Source organism: Tetranychus urticae, chromosome 1 (assembly GCF_039701765.1).
Source record: "Tetranychus urticae isolate SD_2017Ah chromosome 1, NJAU_TeUrti_SD_1.0, whole genome shotgun sequence".
Lineage (NCBI taxonomy): Eukaryota > Metazoa > Arthropoda > Arachnida > Trombidiformes > Tetranychidae > Tetranychus > Tetranychus urticae.
In genome coordinates this window covers 15,319,506-15,344,837 of record NC_142958.1, presented here as the reverse complement: position 1 = coordinate 15,344,837, position 25,332 = coordinate 15,319,506, and the positions used below count along the sequence as shown (strand labels likewise).

The window sequence follows — 25,332 nt, the reverse complement described above, 5'->3', positions numbered from 1 at the left end:
TAATTGCTAAATGCTATAACTTTGCCTGCAGAATCTTTTATGCTCTAAAATTTTATCCTATTCTAGCCCATACTAAAGCCTAATGATTAGGCAAAGAATGAAGATTGTGAGTGTTACCATTCTCGATATATTCAGACTAAAAGTTTTAACGCCAATGGCCTCAAATAAAGGAACAATTTGAAAATTGAACAAAGTGTTGGTTCACTAATGTATACCAACAACTTTTATCGACGAATTATAAGTTTTAGATCTCTAACTTTCACGTTGACCGAGAGCGGTCAGTTTTAATCGAAAATCGAATTGATCTATTCAACAAAAAAATAGAATTTTATTCCTTAAAATAAGTTCATTTTCAGGTTGCTCATCAAAAGTTACGTCATTGGCAAATAAATTTTAGGCATAAATCTGCTTCCATAACTGAACAAAAGTCTATCGAAGTTTAAAGTTCGACCTCATTTTTCTTGAGAACTGGTAATCGGAGAAGTTCATTTATAGCACTAATGGACACAGTTTTCGTTCATGCAAACACATCAGATCTAAACTCTCAACTCGAAAGTCAAAGTTTCTGTCAATGATCTTCTAAACATTTCAATTATGTAAAAAGTTACAAAGCAGACTAACACAACATAAGATTTGTGTTGAATAACGATTTACTAATAAATGAAGCATAAAATCTGGTAACATAAGTAATAAATGCTTGTACTTTTTCTGCAGCAATGATCTAAAATTTCATGGTGTTTTAGCCCATAATAAAAGCTATTAATTAAGCAATGAATAGTGATTTTAGGTACTATCATTCTCGAAATATTGTGACTCAAAGTTTTTAGAGAAATGGCCAAAATCAGGAGAACCGTCGATTAATTGAAAAAAGTGTTGTTTCGCTGAGGTATACAAACAAATTTTATTGACAAATAATAAGTTTCAGTTCTCTAACTCCTTTTGTCACAGAATGCGGTCAGTTTAACCTAAAATCGAACTGATCTGTTTTACAGAAAACAGAAACTTTTTATTTACAAAATAAGTACATCTTCTGATTCAACATCAAAAGTTATATCTTTGAAATGATTTTGACGAAAAAATATGTTTTCATAGCTGCACACAAGGCGATTGAAGTTACAAATTTGACCTCGATTTCCTCGAGAACTCTGGGTCAGAGAAATATTGAAATTGCTCAAATAGAATCATTTTTTATGTCGAAACAAACCGGCAGTATATTAATCTGGAAGAAATTAATTTATACCCGTTTTCGCTCATTTGGGTCAATTTGTGCATAAATGTAATAATTGTGTCTTTTTGATTCAAATAGTCAAAATATAATATCAATGGAACAAACACTTCTCATCAGGAAGTTATCATCGACCAAATACTTTATATCCTGCTAGTCATATTAACACACGACCTAAAATAGTATCAGTTAATAGTCCAACAACCCATCCAAGTATTTCCGTCATCTTGGAAAGATAATTTTAAGTTTTTTCAAGTGGTTATTTTTCTGTTTGGGTCACTAGATGGCAGCAGGTCCTTATTTTAAAGCTTTAGCTTTGTTTTGGTTTTGGTTGTTCATTGTTAATTTTATTGTTAACACGTATCTTTGTTTTTGTCTGTGATTAGTTTGACTCTTCAGCCCGGCCTGAAAAATGGCGCGTAAGTATTTTAATTGTTAATTTATATGCATTTCTAAGTGTTCATTTACATCAAATTATGAAAAAATTATGATTTTGATTCGATTTTAGGCTTTTAACTACATTTCTTTTTTTCTTCCTTGTCCTCATTTCTGTAATATGAAATTTAGGTGGTAACCAGCGAGAATTAGCTCGTCAAAAGAATCTTAAAAAGCAAGCAGAATTGAAAAAGAATTCTGGGGCAAATGCCAAGGACGGAAACAAAGGGCTGAGTCTAGAGGAAAGAAAATTCAGGTGAGTTGATAATTTTATTCTGGTTATTGATTATTTTCTATTTAGATCATTTTTCATCCCATTTGTCTTCTAATTTTTATTTTACAGAGATGCTGAAATGATGCGACTCAAGCAGCTAAAATCTATGGAAAAAAAGGGACTCGCTGGTCAAGCAGGTTGATTTAAATGCCTTGTTATGAAATGGAACAAAGGACAAGACGGATTGGAAGAATGATTTATCAAATTTCTTATTTACAGATAAACCTCTATTCTTAACTCTTGATACTTATTTACTCTTAAACTATCAGTACCCTCTTAAAGTTTACGTGATCTTGCTAACCATCTAAGTTCTTATGGAGATAATAAACTAAAGTGGCAACACTTTCAAATACAAATCCCTGAATTGATTTTTATACGTGTGCTCTCGTTTTGATTCACCGATTTGAATCATTTACCCGGACAACTCTAGTGATTTGCTGATCAAGTTGGAACATTAGATGCAGAAAATAATAAGAATAAGATTCTCCCATTAGTCAATCTACCTCCCAGTCAAACTGTCAATCTGTTACGGCTCGTGTTGATTACATTTCCAAAGCAAATATGATTTTTTCAGCCATTTTGACTCTGACGTAAAGAAAAATCATTACCAACATGAATATTTAACCTTGGTCCAGCTTTCTTGATATGACTGGATTTAGCAAAAATAATCCATCCAATAAGTTGACTTACATTAATGAGTGAACTCTTGTGACCATTTTTCCTTGTGTTTACGTGGCTGTTAGCCACAAATTTTAATCAATCTGATCAACCTTACAACTCAACTATAGTATTGAATTCAAAAGAGAGAGACTAAAAGACCAACTCACTGGGTTTATCTAATCCATCCTATTAAGCCTTAAATTTAAGGAGAAACCAAAGAATTCAACTAAGGAGGATAAATATGGAGAAATTTAATCATACAATCCGGTTAAATATTAAATATATCCATGGATTTATAGTTAAATCAGTTTTGGTTAAAGAAGTTAAAGACAAAACGATTTTATTTTTGTGAAACATTCTCAATTGGAAAGGAAGCCTCAACAATTGAATTAAATTATACAAATGCTTCAGAAATGAAATATTGATAATAAATCAAATGGTGAAACGAGCTGATTCTATAGGAGTTCTACCCAGATAATCTGGTAAATTGGCATTAGCTCCATCAATGGATAATTTAACTCCAGTCGTTGGCCGGCTAATCCACATAAAGTCAGCTGAAGTACTGAAAGTTGCTGGTCTCAATGAACTTGATGAGCGTATATGGGATTCACCATGACGTGACAATGAAATGGGCCCAAGTCCTTTGACTTTAACTCTAAAAGGGCTTCCAGGAAGATGAAACGTATCCAATTTAAGGACAATTGTATAATCACCAGGAATCGTTGGCTTGTAGGATACTTTGATTGTCCCATCATTATTATCAATATACTTAATAGTGACACGAGATGGACCCTCAATCTCTGTTGTTAACTTACCATTAATGTAATCCTTAACTTGAACAGAGATGTCATTGTAAACATTGGTTTTACCTGAATTTAGTCCTGATCCAGTTGGAAATGCTTTGTAAGCCATTCAATTGTTGATTCACTTTCTTTTTGCCCAACAGTTAACTAATGGAGCAACACTACCAATTGGAATGGTTCAATTTATGTAGATTTATTGATTTATTTCACTTAATAATCACACAATTGGAAGCAATCAGATAGGATAAAAGACAAAAAGGACACTTAAAAGCCTAACCTCTAGTTATATTTGTCATCTAATGTAAAATGGCTTTTAGTTGGCAAATTTTCAACTATTTTTAACTCAAAATCTCTCTTCTTTTTACCTTCTTCTTGTCATCCATTTTAGTTGAAGATTTAAACTAGCTTCTAGTTTAAGAAAATTATTGATTGTCAAAACGTTTTGCATAACAAAAAATCAATCAAAGGCACCGAAAAATCAACTAACCATGGATTGACCCAAAACAGACAAGTTAATTCAAAAGATGTCATTTAAATGATGAAAAAAATGAAAGCTTTAAAAGTGTCAACCGACAAAACTCATCAATATTTGAACTTCAAATATTGTATTGACAGCAATTTAGTGAACTGTTGTAAGTGATAAACATTCAATAGACACATTTAACCTGCAAGTTGCGGTTTACCAAGTAAATGTTGAATAATTGTTAATAGTTAAAGCAGAAACAACTTGAATTAAGCTTCGATTTATTTCTTACAGTTTAGCAATTTATTAAAATTTATCAATAGCAAATGTTAAAAAGCAGATAACCAACAGAATCATATTGAAGATGAAAAGGCTTGATTTAAATTATGAATAGACTCTGAATTCCTAACTATTATCGGTAAATAATAAATTCCTTTAAATGCTGGTCCAAATTTGAATTTTCATTTAACGCATAGATTTTGTTTCAACATGTTTCTTCATTCAACCAATTTTATCACCACAACAATCAATTACAATCAAATATAGATTCCTCTGGTCCGCACCTCATTCGCAAAATCTTTTAATCCAACTTACGTTACCTTTCCTCCGTCGCTAAATAAATTTGATGGACAACGATTTTCACATTGAATTTTATTGTATAATTTTGTACAGCATTAATGCATTGATAATAATCTAGATCTGGTAAATTCCCAATTGATCCAAGTCTTGTGCCGAAAGCAAAGTAGAGAGAGCGTAAGGCCAGCGCATAAAGTTAATATGCAGAATTGTTTACATCTTTGCGTTTTTTGCGTTTAGCGCAATAATTTTCAGTCAAGGAAAGGTATCAATGTCTGTTTATACAATACACTTGATAAATTATGTTTATTTTTAAAATCAATTAATAGCTCAGTGGTTAAAGAGTTGGTCAAGTTTGTTTAACAATCAATAGGGTGAGAGGATCGAATCAAGTGGAGAACTCTTTTGATTACTAGAAATTGAAACGTGCGTGAAGCGCGCATTAATTTCATCAAACGCAAATCTGGCGTCAAATCTGGGAATAAAGTTTTACGCTCGTGTAGACAGCGTCTTTATTTGGATCGATTGGGTTATTTAATTTAAAATGTTTTAATTTTCCCTTTTGTACAGAAATTTTGAAAAAAAGGTAAATGCAGAGGAGCATTGAGGCAATTATTATTTATTTCAGTGTCGAATTAAACCATGTAGATCATTAGAACAAACGAATTAGATCATTTTTTTTCATTTAGATTAAGAACCAATGTACCGGGTTACAAAAAATCATATGAAACGTTTTCAAAATAGAATAACATTTCAGGTTTTGATTTTTGATTAGATTTTTTTCATAAAGTGAAAATTCAGTTTTTTGTCTTTCATTTGGTACTTCAATCGTTGTTTTGGGAACCACAGATAGAGCATAGATCGATTTTTAAAAAAAGTCAATGAAAATAATTTTGTGAAGCCTATGTAAAGTTTAACATTGAGCAACCTAGTTTTTCCAATCTCCCATAGACGCGCCATGTTAAACTCTCAAAAATAATTTTCATTGACTTTTTTAAAATCGACCTAAGAAGAACTACTGCAGAAGAAGGGAATTTCATTTTATAAACTTAAAATGATAGCAAGAAACTAGAAGTTATATTGAACAATGTTAACGATAGAAACTGCTTTGTAAAAGGGATTTTCAGTTACAGAATTCATTCTTTTTTATACCATAAGTATACTTAGCTGTACTTCCATAAGTATATTCAGGTTTCTTTAAAACAATTAAAAAAGAGGTTAAATTAATTCATTTAGAATGAGTTTAAATGTCAATGTATTCACTTCGCTATTTATCTAATTACTAATGGCCACATCATCAATATCGACATAAGTGGTGTGATATTTTCACACATTGTGCATCTCATTGGTTAATCAATTGCCTTTTCAAATTGATGACAAATATAATTACATAGAGGATGTAGACATTAATTCAATTCAGGAAATCAGAGATAAAATGAGAAAATTTGATTAACCTTTATATAGTTATGGAGTTAATAATTCTAAACACTTGAATTATTGTTAAGTAATTATCAGTATAAACAGTGTATGCTGTAGTACGCATATTACAGCATACAAGAACCTGTAAGAACAGGACTGGGTTGAAAAGGACTTTGGCTGAAAATGGATTCGTTTAACCACTTTTCGATGTTTGCGAAAAGGTGGATATCCCGAGCTGTTAATTACTCTTTCAATGAAATCTAATATTCATTATAAACCTTAAAATTCAGATACTTTGACATTAAAATTGTTTCACATCATTTCTTACATGACACATCAATAAATAACATAACAAGGTTTGGATTGAATTCAGTGTCTGTATTTACATTATATTTGCCATCAAATTGAAAAAGCAATTGTTCAATTAATGAGATGCACAATGTGTGAAAATGTCACACCAGTTATACCGATATTGATACTATGGCTATTAGTAATTAGATAAATAGCGAAGTGAATACATTGACATTTAAACTCATTCTAAATGAATTAATTTAACCTCTTTTTTAATTGTTTTAAAGAAACCTGAATATACTTCAAGATGTATAAAAGGAATGAATTCTGTAACTGAAAATCACTTCTACAAAACAGTTTCTTTCGTTAACATTGTTCAATATAACTTTTAGTTTCTTGCTATCATCATAAGTTTATAAAATGAATTTCTCTTATTTTTCAGCAATTCTTCTATTCTTCATCACGATCTCCTCGGTTATGGATTGCATTCACACTCAGAACCCAGGAGAATGCTTTATAAGTCCACTTGCAAAGAATAAATGTCTTGATGGAACGGTAGTGACGAATGAACAACTGATAAAATACTGCGTGGAGCAAAACCAAATGGCCGGAAAACAAACTTGTAATACATTTAACATTCAGGCACGCATAGGTGACTATTGCCAGACTTTGAAAAAATATTGTGATTCAAAATCTAAGCCTTAAGTTCTCGGTTAATGTAACTTTGTTAAAATGATATCTGATATCTAAACTAATATCATTTTATTGTCATTATTCTGAATTTAACTAACTATCCTGAAATAAAAGCAGTTTAATTCTGCACCGAAAGAAAATAATAATTGTCTCAATGATTCTCTGCATTTACCGTTTTCTGTGTTACGATTCTGTGATTTTCTCAGGCCAAACTAATATATTATCCAAAGCTAAATGAAAATATAGATCGGATCATGATTAGTATCAATGCAATAACAAGTGCACTCAGAGATACCTTTGACCAGTTTGTTTCAAGCGTTTGTACGTGTATAAATTTAAAAAACTTGAAAACAATTGCAAACGAAAGACATGATTTTGTTCAAAAGAATCGAACAGAACCGTCCCAACCGGCGAATCGATAGCGAGATTTCATTGGTTGCTATCGATACATTAGACCAATATAACGAAATTGGCCGCCTTTACATTTTATCAGTCGTAAGTCTTTTGTGATTTTATACAATATCTCATTAAAGCTTTTTCAAGCTTGATTCAAACAATAGTTAAAGCAGAAACAACTTGAATTAAGCTTCTTTTATTTCTTACAGTTTAGCAATTTTATAACATTTATCAATGTTTCAATTGTCAACGGTACATTAAAATGGCCTCCATGAAATCACTTATTTATAGCTTTCATGTTTGCTATATGGACGGAATCAATTAAAAGTAAAGAGTTAAGAAAAGACAGAATCAAATAAATAAACGAAAATGAACTAGAATTGTAATTTTAAAAGAAACAATTGAACATTATTGTACCTAACGCTTGATAATTTATATTGAGGCAGTGACAAGTTGAAGATGATGATGACCTTAGGCCATTGAGATTAAAATTGGCAATTATTATATTAGAGCAAATATTTGGGTAAATTGAAAGCCAGGTCCAAGGTGAGTTTTGAATGTATAATTATTGTGAATGTGAAAAGTTGATTTGGGTGATTCCAGTTTAGATCAAAATTGACAATGAATGTGAAGATTAAAATTAGATTTGATTTGCCAATATTGCCAACCTTTGAATCTCTATTGTTAAATATCATATTGAGTCCCATTGAGTCCAATTGAGTTTGCTTTTTAATCACTAATTTTAAACTGTTACGATTTGAATTTCAATTTTGCTTGTATTCCATTGCTTTTGGGTTTTTCCTTGTTTCCTATCCATTTCATGGTTTTGTTGGTTCATTTGGTAATTTATTAATTTCACTTGGTTAACACTGTTGATAATAGTGAGGAGAGAGCATAATTGATTACAATGGTTAAATAAATTTGAGCATAAGATGATTTTAAATTAATTGATAAACTTCGTCCTCTGCGGCAACCTCTGAGTTCCTCTGTGAAAGCTTTTAACATTGATTTACCCAAATTAGCACATTGGGTTGACCTTAAATCAGCCAACATTGACATTACTTGATGATATCTGTCTTCAATGGCAACCAAACTGTCATTGTGATTGTGATCAGGTATTAATGAATGAGATTCAACCATCAATTCAAACGATTCCTTCATCAATTGTTTGGACCAATCTCGAAGCCAGGCCAATTTACAATCACATATCCATGGATTAGATGAACCATAGAAACCTTTAAGGTCCAATGATCTTGCCTAAAAGAGGAATCAAATAACAAGAACTAATATAAGTACAATGTTGATCATTAATCACACAGTTTCGAGTTGACAATTAATAGAAATAGCTTATTATTAGTTGTCTCATTTACAGAGCTTTAATAGCTTTTCAATCACCATTTACCAGTCAATAGGTTGACACTTATTGCACACTTTCACCGAGTAAATTAAATAGCAAATTCAACGTAAAAATTCAATGCCATTAAACCTGATTAACCATTTCAACCTGATAATACATTTTGTCATTACTGGTTCAAAAATTGAACTTCTTATGACAAACTGACAAGAAAATTTCAATCAATCTTTTAGCATTAAACTCGATGAATCTGAAATGAGGTTCGAGTTGAACTTTGAAGTAGGAAATTGATGTTGATAACAAATGATTGCGATTGTTAACCATGAAACAATTGGGAACGAGCCAATGTATAATACAATGGAAAAGCTTATTTCAATTGAAAACAAAAGACAGCAAACAATTGACAAACAATCAAATCTATTTAATGTTAAACAACAAAGGCAAAGCTTATATTTACACTTTTCATGTTTAATAAAAAAAACAACTTTAAGGTGTCAAAGTTGAACATTTGAATCTATCAATTTAAATCTTGGAAATGAATTTTACTTCAAACAGATTCAAACAGCGATTCAAAAATGAAATATTGAAATACCTTTCAATTGGTGATGAAAGTTTAATTTTTGAAATATACTTTTCCATCTTTAAAAGCATGAAAAGGTGAAACAAAAGTGAAAATAAAATCCATTTCATGAAATGATCTTAGTTGATGAGGAAAAAAGATGAAGATAAGTCATCATTGGATCATCAATTTATCGAGAAAACTTTACTTCCATAGAACAGAAGAGATAAAAATAAGAATTTCATATTTCTGTATTTTCTTCTCGCCTTTATCATCATGAGAAGTGGAATCAAAGTTGAATTTAAATACAATCAGAAAATTCCATTAGCTGTTAAACAAAAGCTGAATCAGTGAATCACTGGAAAGGGTCAGTTTTGATCATTGAATTGCAAAGGAAAACTGAAAGAGATTAAAAAAGTTGGGAAAGTTTCATGAAGGTAAAATTGAACAATTAAATGAATATGAATAAATGTAAATGATAATGATGATGATTTTGGAGGCGATTAGAAGCATCTTATAGATGAAATATTTGACTCTTGAAAGCAATATCTGAAAATGTGTTTTGATTGATGACTGTTTGTGCCTTTAATATGGACAAAAGTGGACAATAATTGAACATTAATATGAAGCATTGATGAAAATCAAGACAAATGATTATAATAAAATCATTATTTATATAGTGATTGGAGTCACTTTTGACCCTGTAAAGATTAACCTGATTTTTATCATTAAACTATTCAATAAGCGGAGCAATGAATTGAGCAATGAAAATTGAATGGCAAAGTCAACAAACTTAAAGTAACAAATGTAATGTCAACTGAACATTGAATAAATTAAAAACAAAATACAGAGTTAACAATGAGTCTACTGAATGTGAGTGTTTCTGTGTTGATTGTTGTTGATTGTCATTCCCTTAAATTTACAAGTAAATAGACAAGTAAACAAATTTTTGTTCCCTGGTTCAAATTGATTGGGGAATCAAAATGAATAACTCACAATGAATACAAATAACCTGTTCAGTAAAATAGAGTGAAAAAAACATCCAATAACAGAAGTACAGAGAAAAAAAACGAACGGATTTCCTCAGATAAATATATTTATTTATGAATTTTTTCATCTGGTTCAATATGATCATTGTTATCATCCACATCCTCAACATCATCTTCAGCATCTTTCAGAATCTTCAGCCTCTTCAACTACTCAATCTTGATCTAACCAACATTCAATGTTCAATGTTAATTCAAGTATCAACAACAATTTCCTTCTTGCATTTGATTGCTGAATCAAATGAATAACAATTAAATCAAAAGTTGAACAATTACAAGAGTTGAAAGCAAAGCACAAAACAAAAGCAAGTTATTCAAAAGTCAAAGTAGGAAATCTTGAAATTTTAACATTTTTTTGTTTCAATATTTTCAATTGTTATCAAAATGATTAACAATTTATTTCCGTTCATTTTTTGTTGAATAAAAGGATTTAAATCTATGAGTGAAAATTCAGCTTCAACTCATGGGAATATTCATATTGATAAATGTAAATGCATTTAACCAAATATTGATTTTAAAGTGGCTAACAAAGTAATTGAATATGAAACTTTCAATTGATCATTGAAAGGAATCAGATTTATCCTTTTGATTGAATCACAGTCAACAATCAATTAATTGCATTTTGATCTCATTTCTTGCTAATTCATCAATTTTCCTCATCAATATACAATTTCTTGATATTATTGATTTCATTTGAAATATAATAACATCAACAAATGATGTAAAAACATCATCAATCCATGACTATGTTGGATCAAATTGTGAACAGGATAAAAGCTGATTTAGTTACATTATAACCTGATTGATTTGGACAATTGAACAATCATCATCATTTAACCTTTTACTTTTGCCTTTTGCACTTGAATGATTTTCTTGTCTCTCATCCTTTTACCATTTTGTCATCATTGTCATCCTTTACCAACTGTCTTACCTCACTTCATTTGCCTGCAAATAATGCTGATCAAAGACAAATCATACTTTTCTTGTTATTCATTGATAAACGATTGTCCAATTCAACGTCATTTAATGTTCACTGATCAGTTGGATTTACAATTAGTGAACAATGTCTAACAATTAATATCAACTGGGTGAGTTTCAATGAAAGATGAACCTTTTAAAATGGTAAACGAAAGACGAAAAAAGCAGTTTAATTGTAATGCTAATAGCGGTGCAAATATTGACAATAAACTGTTTGACAATGAGATAGACTTTTGCTATTTTTTTACTTATTTTTGGGTCAATTTAAATTTACTGAATCAATTCAACTTGGTTACAATAAAATACATTCCAACTGATTTTCAATTTAAATGAAGGAAAGGAAAAAAAGAGTTTCAAAGCGATCTTTTTTTTGTCAACAGTTTCCACAGATTGTCAGATTCAAATGCTGAATCAATACAAGGAGTAAAAGGAATCTATGAATGATCAATACTAATTGAATGGAAGCAAAAATACATTGGAAATTAAGTTGCGAGTAAAAACACTAAAACACACCAAAATTGGTTCAACAGATTGACGCAAAGTTAATCAATCAGTTTCAACTTTTCAACTGTCAACACTTCAACTGTCATTTGAAACACTCAAGGGAAGCTGAATCATGATAATTTAGATTTTCATTCAACCAATAACTTCATAAAAACCGTTTACAATTGTTCCCAACATCAAGATGCTTAAACGATGAATATAAGTAAAAAGATAACCATAGAGAAGCATTTGTTAAAAATGTTGAACTCATTGGAAAGGAAAGTCGAATCTTGTTGGATTTCTGAGTTTCCATAACTCATTGGATTCATCTTCTCATGATTAAATAGCGAACCTAAAACTTGATTGAATCTTTGATTGAAACAAGATCATGTAATTGAACTCTTCGGTCAATGAAATCGTAGTTTTTTTCATCTCAATATTGCAAAATAAGCTCAGTTGATTTCAGGCAGAAATTATTGTTATCAATTTGATTAACATGATCAGTTAAGGAGAGATTTTGCAAAAGGACGGAAAAGAAAGAAATGGAAAGAGAATGTCCGTTAAAACTGTTATTTATCAGTTGACCTGTCAATAACAATCGGTGTTTAATCATGAAAATATCACATTGAATAAGAGGTTAAGTAAAACTGAAATGGGATGAAGATGAAGATTAGGAGAGGGAAGAAGAGAAAAGGAAGAAGAAAAGATCGATTACCATTTGGAATAAAGGAATTAATCTATAAACAAAGCTTATTCTAATTTTTTTCTTCCCTTCATTCCTTCATCACTATTAAGTTGATAATATATTCCTGAGAGATTTAGAAACTCAATATCAAATGGAATGATGATTATGATGATGATGAGGATGGAAAGTGATGGAAACTTGAAAATGGTTAAGTGTTCAAGTTAACTGTCAAACTACAACATTTGAATACAATGTTTCTTTCACCTATTCTCATAGGTTTTATTTAAATGTCCAGATAAATGTTGAAAGTCAACAACAATTGATAAAAATATTTTCAAGTTGAATGTTCAACCTGATGATGATGATCCTGACGATGATTATCATCATCATTATAATTTATTTTTCATTACTTATCAACATGAGAATCCTTTTGAACACTTTTTTCTTCTTCCTCTTCTATCCCATCATGATATTTGATGGTTAAATGGTTTCAATTTGAATAATAGCAAATATGCCAAGAATGTGTCTCCATGAAAAGCTGATAGCTTCATGTCTTGATTTTTTTGGCTTTTTGTTGTACTTATTATAATCAAAGACCGTTTAACATCCATCATGGTGAGTGTGTTAAATGTTGAACCATTTTCATATCATCGTTTTTGCTTTACAGCAAAATATTATTTTCATTTGGCTCTATTTTTGGCTACTCTTCATCATCAACATAATCACCATCATCATCATGAAAAGATCAAATATCATCTTGTGTGACGACCTTTCTGAGTGTCTCATTTAAATTGCATGTAAATTGATTTGGTTAGCTTTGGAAACATAATACACACAAAAGATGAGATTCAATTTTGTTGGTAAACAAAATAATATCAAGAAATTGCTTTTTCTGGTAAACAATTTGTAAAAATACAACAATTTTTATGTTCAAAATTGGTGAAAATGCTGGACTTAGCATATTGGATTGAAGTTTTGCTTTCATTAGTTGTTCTGGATACTTTGGATTCATTTGTCTAGATGTTAACCATGTTTAAATGAATGTCTTGCGATATTAACGATTGTTTTTGCGTAAAACTGGTTCAGATTTTTGCAAAGGTAAACATAATTGTGTATAATTTATGACAAGCATCTAAATGTTACAACCATGTTTTGGTAATGCTGTTTGTATCAACAAATTTTAAATTTAATCAACATTTGTGTAAACATTTTGGTTTACTGCTAAAGGCTGCATCAATATATCAAAATAATTAAATCAAAGTAACATAACATTTCACTTTGGTCTGGATAATTGTTAGCATAAGCAATTATGTCTACTTGAGACTTCAAAGTGAAATTAAATGTTGAATCAAATCAACTCAAATCACAGGACAATCAAAGTCTCGTTTTTCAACCTTTCACAATAATAAAATATATCAACCAAGTCTACATTTTGATGAAAATTGTTATTAAAATGAACCAAAAGCTCTCATTCAAACCAACTAGTCACTCGGCTTTGATCTGTTACATGTCATATTAATCAGAATAACCTGATGATTCTGAAGACATTTGAGCCTATTTTCATGAGAATCTGTAAATCTGGAAAGATTGAAATTGAAAATTAAATAAATTTCTAAGAAAATAATGGAAATTAAATGATAACAGTAATCCAATGATATTTTCACAATTGGAGTCAAGTAAATCTTGGATCAGTTGTGCCGAGTAAAATTGGCATCAATTTTATGATTCAATGGAAAATAAAATTGAACTGAAATATTTACAAATCAATAGTAATCAATTTGTACAGTTGTACAATCAGGTAAAAAGACGTGAACATTGGCAATGTATAAATTTTTAAAAGCAGACAATCAAATAAAACAGTTTTTTTCAGAAGCTTGTCAACATTTGTATTCCTGACAAAATTGTTTCATTCACTGATGCTGTTAATATTGATGATAATGGTGATACAAAAATGAGGGAAACAGATTGTTAACAAATGAGAAAAAATATATATATTTATATAAAATCCTAAAATCCTTTTCATTGCATCCTTAATCTTTCCTGTAAATCCAAGTTGAATTCATGAAGATACAAAAATCCAAAAAAGATTTTAAGTCAATCTATTTTTGCCACTTTTTTTCTGTTCATTCTTCTGTTGTTACTCAGGTAAAAAAGCCAGACAATATCATCTCAATAATAAAGAAACAGGTTCAATATCAATGAACAGTTACTTATTTTTATACATTCATCTTCATCTCTCTATCATCCAGCTTCTCATTTCATCTTATAGGAAATTATTTCACTCATTTTGTGTCAACATTGTGTGTGTTTTGGTGTTGATTGTAATAGTAAAACGTTACCAAGTGAATGGTATTGTTGTTGTTATCAATGGTTGAACATTTTTCTTGTTGGTTAAACAAAATTATAACTACAATAGATATTACTTTTTTGGCTCTTGAAGCAAAAAAAGGTTTAGATTATTTTTCAATCTGTTCATTGCTTCAAATCTATACTGAACTTGGAGTGAAACTTTGATTTACATTATGTTTTGATGTTTTTTTAAAAATGATTGAAATGGTCAATTGGTTAAATTGTCTTCAACTGTTGATTACCTTTGAAAAAGCAGTTGGTGTAAAAAGCAAGTCTCCAATCCGTTGAAGAGCATTATTGCGAACATCAAGATAAATTGTTCGGGTTCGTCCAAGGGAATTAAATAATGATAAAGGGATTGTTGATAGATTGGTTGAGCCAATTGTTAAAGTTAATCGGGTTGATGTGAGTGTTGATAAGATGGAATCATCCAAATTGATTAAAGATGAACCTTCAATTGACACTTGGGTCAATTTTTTGGGCAATTGATTAGCATTGGTAAATGATGAAAATATAGATGGGAAAGGTGACGATGGTGATGATGATAATGATGTTGTTGATTGCAAGGAAGATGTCAGGTCAATAGGGTGAACCGGATGATTGGATGAACCTGGTAAACGGATTAAATTTGATGGTAAATAGGATGAATTAACTACAACAATGGATAACCTTTGTAGGCTATCAAGAGGTCCAATTAGTCGGGCCAATGTAAATGATTTGATGGACGGATAGTTTGATAATTTAATGGATGAAAGAGATGACAATGGCCGTAAAACACCGTATTGAATGTAATTGAGAGATAAATTTGCAATCTCAAGTGATTCCAGTGATTTTAAACCAATAAATGAATCATTGTGAAGAAATGAGATTGGATTGGATGAGATGGATAACGATTGAAGTGATGGAAGAAAATGCCAAACATTATTGGGAATCGAAGTGAATGCATTTTGCGATAAATCTAGGTTGATTAGTGATGTATAATTGGTAAAAGTTAAACCAGAAAGCTTGTTGACCGATAAATTTAGGCTGATTAGTGAATCCATGTAACTTAAATCTGGTAACTCGGTTAGACGAGTGTTGGATAAGTTCAACTCTTCAAGGGTTGCAGAAAGGGTTTTCAATAGATTATCACGAATCAATTTTAATGGATTATCAGCCAAATTTAATGAAATCAATGATGTTAAAGGAGTTAAACATGAAGATTGGATTTGTTTAATATGGTTTCCCGACAGATCAAGGTTTAATAGACGAGGCAAGATTCCTTCAAAATCTTCTCGACGAAGAGACCAAAGTTGATTACCAGTTAAGATTAGACTGCGAAGTGAACTCGAAACTGGCTTTAAGGCTTTAGAAGGGAAAAGAGTTAATCTGTTGTAGGAAATGTCCAGCTTTTCAAGATGTACAGTTGGATTAAGCAAATTTTCAGGTAATATAGTCAACTCATTTCCTGTTAGATGGAGAATCCGTAGGTTAATATTATCATGAAACAGTTCGGATGGAAGTTCAATTAAACGGTTCCAGGAGAGATCAACTATTTGTAGGTTTGGTTCACCTTTGAATGCATCTGAAGCAATGGTTGACAAAGCATTGGAACGGATTGATAGCTTTTGTAATCGCCGATAGCCTGAAACAGTTTCCCAACCTAATCGAGTCAATTTGTTGTTATCGAGGAGTAGGTGAGTCAATGTATTCCGAATCGATTCAAAGTGAGATGAATTTAGTGAGGTAATATTGTTACCAATCAAGTTGACAATTTCAACCGAGTTAGCAGTTGTTCGTTGATTGTAATGATATGGTGGTTGGTGATGTTGCTCGTAAGGTGAACGCTGGTAAAAAGAGCTTTTATCAGGCGTATGTGATGTTGTTGAGGTAGATGATAAATCTATTGAATTTCCGTGTAAATCAAGGGTCAGGGTTGTCATTGCACCAATTTGATCGAAACAATCAAAAGACAGTTTCTTGAGACGATTAAAGGATAAATTGAGTCGAGCCAGACGAGGTAGAATAACAAATGAATCTTTCTCAATTGTTTCAATGTTGTTGCCTTCTAAGTTGATTTCAGTAATCAAAGTTAATTCGGTGAAAGAACCTGATCGAAGGGTTGTAATTGAATTGTAGGAAAGATCAAGGTAAACTAATTTATCCATCATTTTAAACGTTTCCGATTCAATTATGGTGAGACGATTAAAGGATAGTAAAAGGTGAACAATTGAGGTGAGCGGGTGAAAAAGTGAGGCTGGAAGACGAGATAAATTGTTGTATTCAAGAGACAGCAGGTTAAGTGATCTTAAACCAGAGAAACAGTGAGGTGATGAAAGTGCTGATAGTCCGTTGTCAGCAAGGTAAAGTGACCTCAATGATTCCAGTGTATGGATAAATATATCACAGGAAAGGGTTGATGTTGATAGACCTGAGGTAAGATCAAGAACCTCAAGGGAACGGCCCAAAGGTCGAAATGTTTGGGTATCAAGACGACGAATGTAATTTGATGAAAGATTGAGAAGCTTAAGAGATGGTGAGAACATGAATGCATCCCAGGAAATATCTTCAATTGACGATGAAGAAAAATCTAGTTCTTCTAAATTGTAACCACCATATCCCAATAAATCTTGACTAATTAACCTTCTATCAATGTGAGTTCGTGCCAGCGTCAAGGTTCGAATGTTTACAAATTGCATTGCATATTTGTTTGGACTAAAGGGAAGACGTTGAAAACTGGGTAAACCTCCAAGATTCAAAGTTTGTAAAGATTCTTGGGATTGAATTAAGCTCAATGGTGATAGTCGATATGATTCAGCATTATCGTTGAGGTTGAACATTTTCAATGCTTCAAGCCGGTTAAAGGAATCATTGACAAACAATGAACCAGTCCGAGCATCTCCACGAAGAGCGTTATCCGAAAGATCGAGAGTTCTTAGATGAGTCTCTAAACCAGCCCAGGCTTCTCGGGAAATGTTAACCAGTTCACAATGGTCAAGGTGAAGATGAACCATAACGGAATGGGAAAAGGCGCCCTTCTCAATACGATAAAGTGGATTTCGAGATAATCGGGTGATGTTTATTTTATCGAAATTACGGAAAGCTGATTCAGGCAAAATCTCAATAAGGTTATCAGATAGATCAAGCACATCCAATGATATAAGACGACGAGGTACTGTTGGTTCATAGGTTGTTGTTATTAAATTGGAGGCCAGATTTAGAGTTGTTAACAAGGTTAGATTGGTTAACAGATCAAAGGGAATCTTGTTTAAACGGTTATAAGCCAAATTTAGATATTTTAAAGCAACAAGAGATTCTTTTTGTGAACGAGATCGAAATCTAGAATAGCCTGAGCCTGATTGATGGTGAGACGACTGAGATGGATAAGTTGAAGGTTGAATTGCAAATGCTGCTTGGTTGATGAAATGAATGTTGTTGCCGGACAAATCAAGAGTCTCTAGAGAGCGAACATGACGGAATGCATATTGACCAATTGAAGTTAGTCCATTAGAAGCTAGTAAAAGCACTTTAAGAGAACCATTAAGGTTGACAGGAAAATCTGAATCTGTATTGATTTCACGAATATGATTACCAGAAAGGTTTAAAATTTGAAGGCGGACCAGCCGAGTTAATGCTTGACCTGGAACTGAGGTTAATCGGTTTGATCTTAGGTTGAGTTCACGTATTGAGGTTTCAAGACCTACAAAGGTATCAGTTTCAAGGCGATTGATTAAATTGTGTGAGATTTCAATTCCTTTTAATCCAGTTCCATAAAATGATCGAGGTTCAATGTAACGTAATCCATTTGATCGAAAGGAAAGAGTGTAGACGTACGATTGGTTAATTGCTTCGGGAATTACTGATAATGGAACGTTGACACATTGAACATGGCCCAGGTCATTGACGGGCTTAGAACAGGAGCAAAGTTCATTGAAGAAACATGGAGGATCTGAATTAGATACCATAGATATACAGTAAATTTGAAATAGATGAACATATGAAGCCAAGAGAATCACCAAAATAACTATTAATTGCTTCATTATCGTAGATATTGAGAGGCGCATTAGTTTTAAGCAAAAATACAAGATGAAATATAATTTCACAATTGACACAGTCGATCAACAATCCAATAGGAACAATGAAACAAACAGTTTACACTAATTAATGTAATAACGTTATTTAAATAACACTTTGGATCACAAACACTTAACACTTTCACTGAATATCCAAACTGTAGAGGTAGAGTGGACAGTTGAACTAGAAACAGCGGTCAATGAGTTTGATATAAAATAAATAATGATATGGATTCCATTGAAATTAAAAAAAGGGATTTAGATTATTGATTGATTAGTCGATTATCAATCAGTGGTCAATGGATTGGATGCAATCATATTAAAAGTTGTGTTCACCATCATCTTTTGATTTCCTTGATCGTCGCCATTACTCTTACTATTACGGTAAACAGCTGCTGATGGAGACAAAAATACAAATGGTTAGTTAACTGGAATCAATGTTTAAATTAACTTGCATTATGATTAGCATTGAAGATGAAACAATTATGATGGATGTAAAGTTAGATTGAGGACAAAATGATGATCGACATTGTAAGGGTTGAAAGAGGGATGTTTAAGGAAGATTATGATGAAGCCATAAGAAGAAAAAAAAGAGATTAGACCTTTTCTTTCTTTTTCATCTTCCTAGGTTGATGATGATTATGATGATTGAGAGGATGAAAACAAAAACAAAATAGTTCGATAAGCAATATAAAAAAAGGCAAATTCTGTTGACTTATAAACAGTAAAAGTTAAAACAAAAATATTAACAAGGTTTATAGTTTCTCACTTTTCTCACACTCAATTCAGATGATGATTATTTGCCTTTTTTTCATCGTCACCATCTCAATCATTAGGCAACCAAATAGCAAATCAAAATGAAACAAAATATCAAATGGCTCAGGTTAGTTAATAACAATGGAAGGTGAAAATGAGAGAAAAAAATTTGAAATAAATTTGAAGACAATGTAACTTTAAGATCCTCTTTGTTTCTCCGTTGTTGTAAATAAACTACAAGAGAAAGGTGATGATGATGTTGGTGATAATGTTGATGGTGATCAAGATGAAGATGTGAACAAAATAAAAGAGATCAACAAAGTATCAATTTACCTTTTACCTTTTATCTTTGTTATTCCTGGAAACTTTTCTCATCATTTCTTCGTTTTTTAATTCAATCTTGTTAGACTCTTCATCTAATCTTTGTCCCTTTTTCATCATAGCTTGGCTCTTTATCATTTTCAATATGAGAAAAGTAATGACGATAAGTAGCAATAGTAGACTTCATTTAGGTGTAACAAAAGATGATGATAAGTGAAAACAAGAGAAAAATATCAAAAAGAATTGAAGAGAAATGGAGTTAAATAAAGGTGTCTTTAATCCTTTACAGATTATCCCTTTAAAGGTGAGAAAAGGTAAATTGATTAATGTTCACAATCGAATTATTTCCATCACTTTGTGTTTCTTAACAAGGTAGAGATATAAAGTAACATTGAAACAGGTAAAGTAGATTCATTAGGATGATATTATCACAATCTTGTCAGGCCTTTTGTCTTTATAACAGCAAAAAATATCAACTAAACAGGACAAAGAAACGTCAAAGGGTAAACAGCAATAATCTCAGTTGATCGCACAGTAATGATTAACTTTTGAAGTTGGTATTAATATTATAATTGGTATTTATACCACTTTTTTATAGGAGAGCCATTGTTTTTTGAAAAGTGTATTGCATTAATACCAATTAGTGCATTAATACAGTTTAAAACTGGTATAAGTTTGTTAGATCACTGCATTGGAGACATTCATTGATAAGATTCTCGGCCCCAAGGGGCCTCGCTTCTTATCCATGAATATCTCCAATGCAGTGATCTAACCTATACTAATAGTGATGATAATAACTAGTGTTTATCAGGTAACAATAACTGTAACTTGATGAAAGAAACGGATGAACCAAAGGAAACGCCAAACATAGGATAGATTTGGAAGCAATGGTTTTGCTGTTTCATCAGTCGATTAATTTTCGTTGATAGATAACAAACATGTAGACACAAATTGGACCTTTCATCGCCAATTAACTACATTTAATCACAATTTAAATGAGTGCAACAATTGGCAGAGTAAATTATCAATAATGTTGACACGTGAAAACAGATTGAACAAAAAGACGGTTAAAAAGTGGTGTCAGAAGAGACCAAGAAGAAGACAAATGAGACACTTAAATGAAAACATTAGTCATTTTTCCGTTGATGATTAATGGTTGAAACAATTTTATGGAGACATCATTTTTTAAAAGAAGCACAAATTACTGGGAAAAAACACAGACAGAGTTGCGTATTGACTAAACTAATTAAGGTTAACACTGTTAATTAACTGATTGTAAAAACCAGTAAAAACTGTCAGCAGCAAAAAAACAAGGCAACAAGGCCTAAAGGTAAAAATTAGACAACAAGGTTATAAGATTAAAAAAGGTACATTGAAATACATTGAAGGTTGACATTGTTCCCATTAGTTTACATACTTGATCAAGTGATATTTATACATGAAACTAAATGGTTACATTACAACAGATTTATCCTAGTTGATTAACAGTTGAACAGGTTAAAGGTTTATCCATTATTTTTGTTCAACTGATTTACTGTTAAAAAGGTATCTATTATTTAAGCATAAACGGCTGATTCAAAAATGTCATATTTTTCACTTGTTAAATTTGAGAAGGTAAAAAGTAAAATCTCTATTTTGTGCTCTATTCCATTCTCTTTCTCATCATGAACATCATTTTTACCTCATCCGTATCATTTCTGCCTTTCTTCCAACATTCTTTTCAACATTCTATTTTCTTCTTCTTCTATTCCTCATCATCATCCCATTGCCTTACGCATCTCACTCACCATCCATCTTCATCTTCCCTATACACAAAAACTACTTTCATCATTTACACTCTCTGCATCTATGTTCAGTCTTCATCAAAATGTAAACCATTTCAATACAATAAAGTAATACAAATCAGTAATACAATTCAGTAAAACTGTTTAGTAATACAGTTTAATAGCATTTCATAGTTGAGTTATACTCACAAGTGAAATTCAAGTTCAACCTGATTTGTTTACTGGTAACCTGCATTTCCATTTGTCGATTATTAAACTTACCAAAAATGGCTTTAGTCTATTTTGTCACTTTATCATGTCTAGCTTTGAAACTGAAATATGATTGGAAATGAACTTGCATTAAATATTTAAAGGAGAATAAAAATTCAAAAGCTTGAAAAAAGCTTCAAATTCAACCGTTTAGATGCTTTCAACTGATAATTTTAACCTTATCTCTATTTTATATCTTTTATCTGTTTCTGTCTGTTAACTGAAATCTTGCTTTTAACCAATTTTAGCCTTTTGAATCATTTGACCCTTTGAGTCAATTGTTTTGTTACCAACTGTATTTGGATTGGTTAGAAAGATAGATAAGTGATTAAGTCAGATCAACAGTAAACCTGTCAAATGTGATAAATCCTTTGATTGTCTTTTCGCACTTGCATTTTGTCTTCACTCTTATCAACAACACTCTTCACATCATGACCATCTTTTAATTGTTGCCTTATATCACTTTGATTATCTTGGTTATAACACTAATCTTGCTTTTGGTTTTAATGTCAACTCTAATTTATAGTGATAGTCCAAGGAAATTTACAATCAGTATTGATTTACCTTTACCATTAACATTCAAACTTCAAAGGTTAATGGTGATTGAGTTTTCCAAACCCATGAGAAATCTGAACATTTCAATAGTTAGTAAATAATCAACTGTCGATGTAATCTTGTGAAACAAACGAAACATCAAATGTTGAAACATTTAACATTAACTTTAATCTACAGTTAAATTACTATTGTAAAGTAAGTAATCAACATTTTATCCCATTTATTTTTCTTCAAGTGACTTTATTATGCTTCAAGTGGTGACATTTACAACAAGACCTTTTTGATTATCCTGATTATTCCTACAGCCGTTGGAATTATTCTGATAGTTTATTTAAATATCTTTTCGGTTAAAAGTAAAGTCAATTGAAAATTATATTGAAAATTAAACATTAAACCCTAAAATGGTTACCATTTTGTTTTTTTCTGAATAACATCTTTTGTTGTTGATCAACAAGCGTAACTTGTTTCGTCTTCTTACCTTAACTAATTTACTCTTTCATGTACATCATCTTTGTCTGCATCTTTACCATCATCATCCTCTTCTTCATCTTCTGAACCATTTCTGAACATTTCTTACAAGATAATTTCTCAAGATTCCTAAAAATAAAGCTTAAGATGTTTAAAAAATGTTGCAAAAACCAAAAGAGCAAATTTTTACCCTAAAAACAGTTGACTTCATCATAAAGATGGAACAGTGAACCTTTTTCATGCTAAAAGTGATCAAGATGATGATCTATTGGACGATAAAGAGGATGTATTCATGATGAAATAATGTTAAGAGAAAGTAAAATTGAAATGTGTAAAGAGATGTATTTATCAACCATGAGCTTATCAATTATTAGCGAGTGAAATTTTAATGTTGATTTGATTTGCTTGTTTACCCATTTTATTGTTGATACATTTTATGCCACTTTAAAGCTAGTCTGAAACTTTGATTAACTTTCATCTGGCTCATTACTATCATTATGTATCAATTAATCATGTTAATTGGCTTGACTTTTTGTGGTTCCTCCGTCTAAACAATTTGTTTTGAATGTAAACCAGTTCAAATTGTTCAAGAGGTTAACTTGAAGAGGATGAAAACAAAACAATAACAAGGTTATGTTGATAAAAACGTCATTTATTTAAAGTTAATGTGATAATTATCATTCCAAGAACCTAATATGATTAGTTTACACCTAAAAAGTATGCTGAAATTATTTAAATATAGTTTTACAGATTTAAGTTAATCATCAAACGACTAGGAACAACCAGGAAAGACAGATTAAGGTAAACCTGAATCTTTGATTTTAGGCCTTTTCTCGTTTGCATTTATTACCGAGAAGCTGATAAAGGTGTTTATTGAAATTTTAATTTTTACATGAAATGAATTTCAGTTGATAAGCTCTTTTGTTTTTTGGGTTCAATCCATTTGTTTGGTAAGATAAAGATGAATGAAGTGTACAAACTCTGACAATTGTTTGATGATTGCCAACAATTGTTTCATCAATGAAAACTCTGAATAATGAAGTTCCTATTTTACTAGATAATCTTACTCACTTTAAACTAATCTTTTACCTCTTTCATTGCAGATAATTGATTGATAAAAAGTCAACAAGCCAAGTATGAAATTGTCAAAGCACGAGACTGGAGAGGATGACAATTTTAAGATAATCCGAAAGAAGGAAGATAAAGATTAAGAAGATGATGATAAAATGAAGGATCAAGTGGATTAGATGACAATCAAGTTTCCTGTTCATCTGAAAATTAACATAAGACTGCCATTGATTGACATGGTTTAGCTAATCTTGTGGTTTTATTTTTTCATTCAGCAAAACCTGAACAAAAGCAACTGATTAACGCTTTGAATTGGAGTGACTGTTCAATTGTCAAGCAATAATAGAAAGGTTTTCATTTGAATGACATCTTTGTGTACCACTAAGCTGAACAAATAAAAATAATAGGAATGCAAACAGTCAAAATTTTGGTCTATTGTTGGCTGATTTGAAAAAGTTCAATCTGAATGGTCAACTGAAAGGAAAGGATTGGACTCGCCATCAATGATGCAGATGCAATGCTGATTAAAAAACATTTCATAGACTTTACAAGGATAAAAAAATATACATTTTTCGTTTGGTTTTTCATCAATCATTCCAACAACAAATTGAATTGGTCCTGTGCTAACTATTCAAGAATTGATTTCAACAGACTTTAACTGTCCATAGAAACCGTCACGTGGATTTGGCCCATTCGACATCCAAGTCCATCATTAAATCTGTGATTCGAAATTGTAAAAGCTCAAGAATTCCTCATGTCTAGTCATTGACAAACTCAATCTTTTGCAATACCACAAACCATTAGACTATCCACCAATGATTGAACCAATTTGGAATTGCTATAGAAACCAAACTAATTATCAAACTATTCTGTAAATTCTTGAACAAAACATTGAATTCGAATAAGTTGTTTGTAATCCACAAAACTATTCAATTCCCAATTAACAAACTATGTAATTTATCTGAGAAACGCCACTTTATAAAAATAAAAATACAAGAAAACTAAAAATATATCCTCTTTGATTTGCTGCATTTTTTAAAATTTAGCGAAACTCTCTTATTAGAAAGATCAGTTGATTTTTTAATGCTTTTATTATGAAGTCAATTTATTATTTCAATCCAAAAGAGGTCTTCAGAGATATTCAAAATGAAAAATGAATCGTGGATAAAATAAGTCCCATGAAGGACTGTAAGAAACCCAAATATCGGGAAAAGTCAATGCGAATCTTTTCAGGCGTTTGACAAAAATTTTAAAACAAATTTTAACAATGAACTCTTTGAGGGCAATGAGAATGCTTTGATGATTAGTAATATTACTTTGCTGTTAAATCTCATAATTCTTAGCCACAATCTTATTTAGTAATCAATGCAAGAACGACAATAATATTTAA

The 25,332-nt window shown here is 31.1% G+C and overlaps 2 protein-coding genes and 1 long non-coding RNA gene across 14 annotated transcripts; 2 read left to right on the top strand and 1 right to left on the bottom strand.

Moving 5' to 3' along the window:
• Positions 1 to 1,575: 1,575 nt before the first annotated feature.
• Positions 1,576 to 2,290, top strand: LOC149094653 (modifier of protein aggregation 4-like). Its single transcript, XM_089266114.1, has 3 exons — positions 1,576 to 1,644; positions 1,793 to 1,916; positions 2,004 to 2,290. Exons 1-3 carry the CDS (start codon positions 1,638 to 1,640, stop codon positions 2,074 to 2,076), a joined length of 204 nt encoding a protein of 67 aa, XP_089122240.1. The 5' UTR covers positions 1,576 to 1,637; the 3' UTR covers positions 2,077 to 2,290.
• A 5,109-nt stretch (positions 2,291 to 7,399) lies between these two features.
• On the bottom strand, positions 7,400 to 21,999 carry LOC107367703 (uncharacterized). 12 transcript variants are annotated; one of them, XM_089266108.1, is made up of 5 exons: positions 21,864 to 21,999; positions 20,592 to 20,792; positions 19,831 to 20,294; positions 14,932 to 19,136; positions 7,400 to 8,492 (listed from the first exon to the last, which is right to left on the bottom strand). In XM_089266108.1, the coding sequence occupies exons 4-5, from the start codon at positions 18,730 to 18,732 to the stop codon at positions 8,091 to 8,093; spliced, it is 4,203 nt and encodes a 1,400-aa protein (XP_089122234.1). In that variant the 5' UTR covers positions 18,733 to 19,136; positions 19,831 to 20,294; positions 20,592 to 20,792; positions 21,864 to 21,999; the 3' UTR covers positions 7,400 to 8,090. The 12 variants fall into 12 exon arrangements, with proteins under 12 accessions (XP_089122234.1, XP_089122232.1, XP_089122231.1 ...); XM_089266106.1 differs by having other exon boundaries at positions 20,592 to 21,142; positions 21,864 to 21,992; XM_089266105.1 differs by having other exon boundaries at positions 20,592 to 21,142; positions 21,792 to 21,920.
• Positions 22,000 to 22,003: 4 nt separating this feature from the next.
• On the top strand, positions 22,004 to 24,358 carry LOC107367793 (uncharacterized). Its single transcript, XR_001569998.3, has 2 exons — positions 22,004 to 22,601; positions 23,978 to 24,358. It is a non-coding gene; the product is annotated as an uncharacterized LOC107367793 (long non-coding RNA).
• The last annotated feature ends 974 nt before the right edge of the window (positions 24,359 to 25,332 follow it).

Coding starts and splice junctions, on each gene's coding strand:
- LOC149094653 (XM_089266114.1), top strand. Junction 1,917..2,003: donor CTAGAGGAAAGAAAATTCAG/GTGAGTTGATAA, acceptor TTTATTTTACAG/AGATGCTGAAATGATGCGAC.
- LOC107367703 (XM_089266108.1), bottom strand. CDS start 18,732: ATGCGCCTCTCAATATCTACGATAATGAAGCAATTAATAGTTATTTTG. Junction 8,493..14,931: donor CACCAACTGCTTTTTCAAAG/GTAATCAACAGT, acceptor TTCCTCTTTTAG/GCAAGATCATTGGACCTTAA.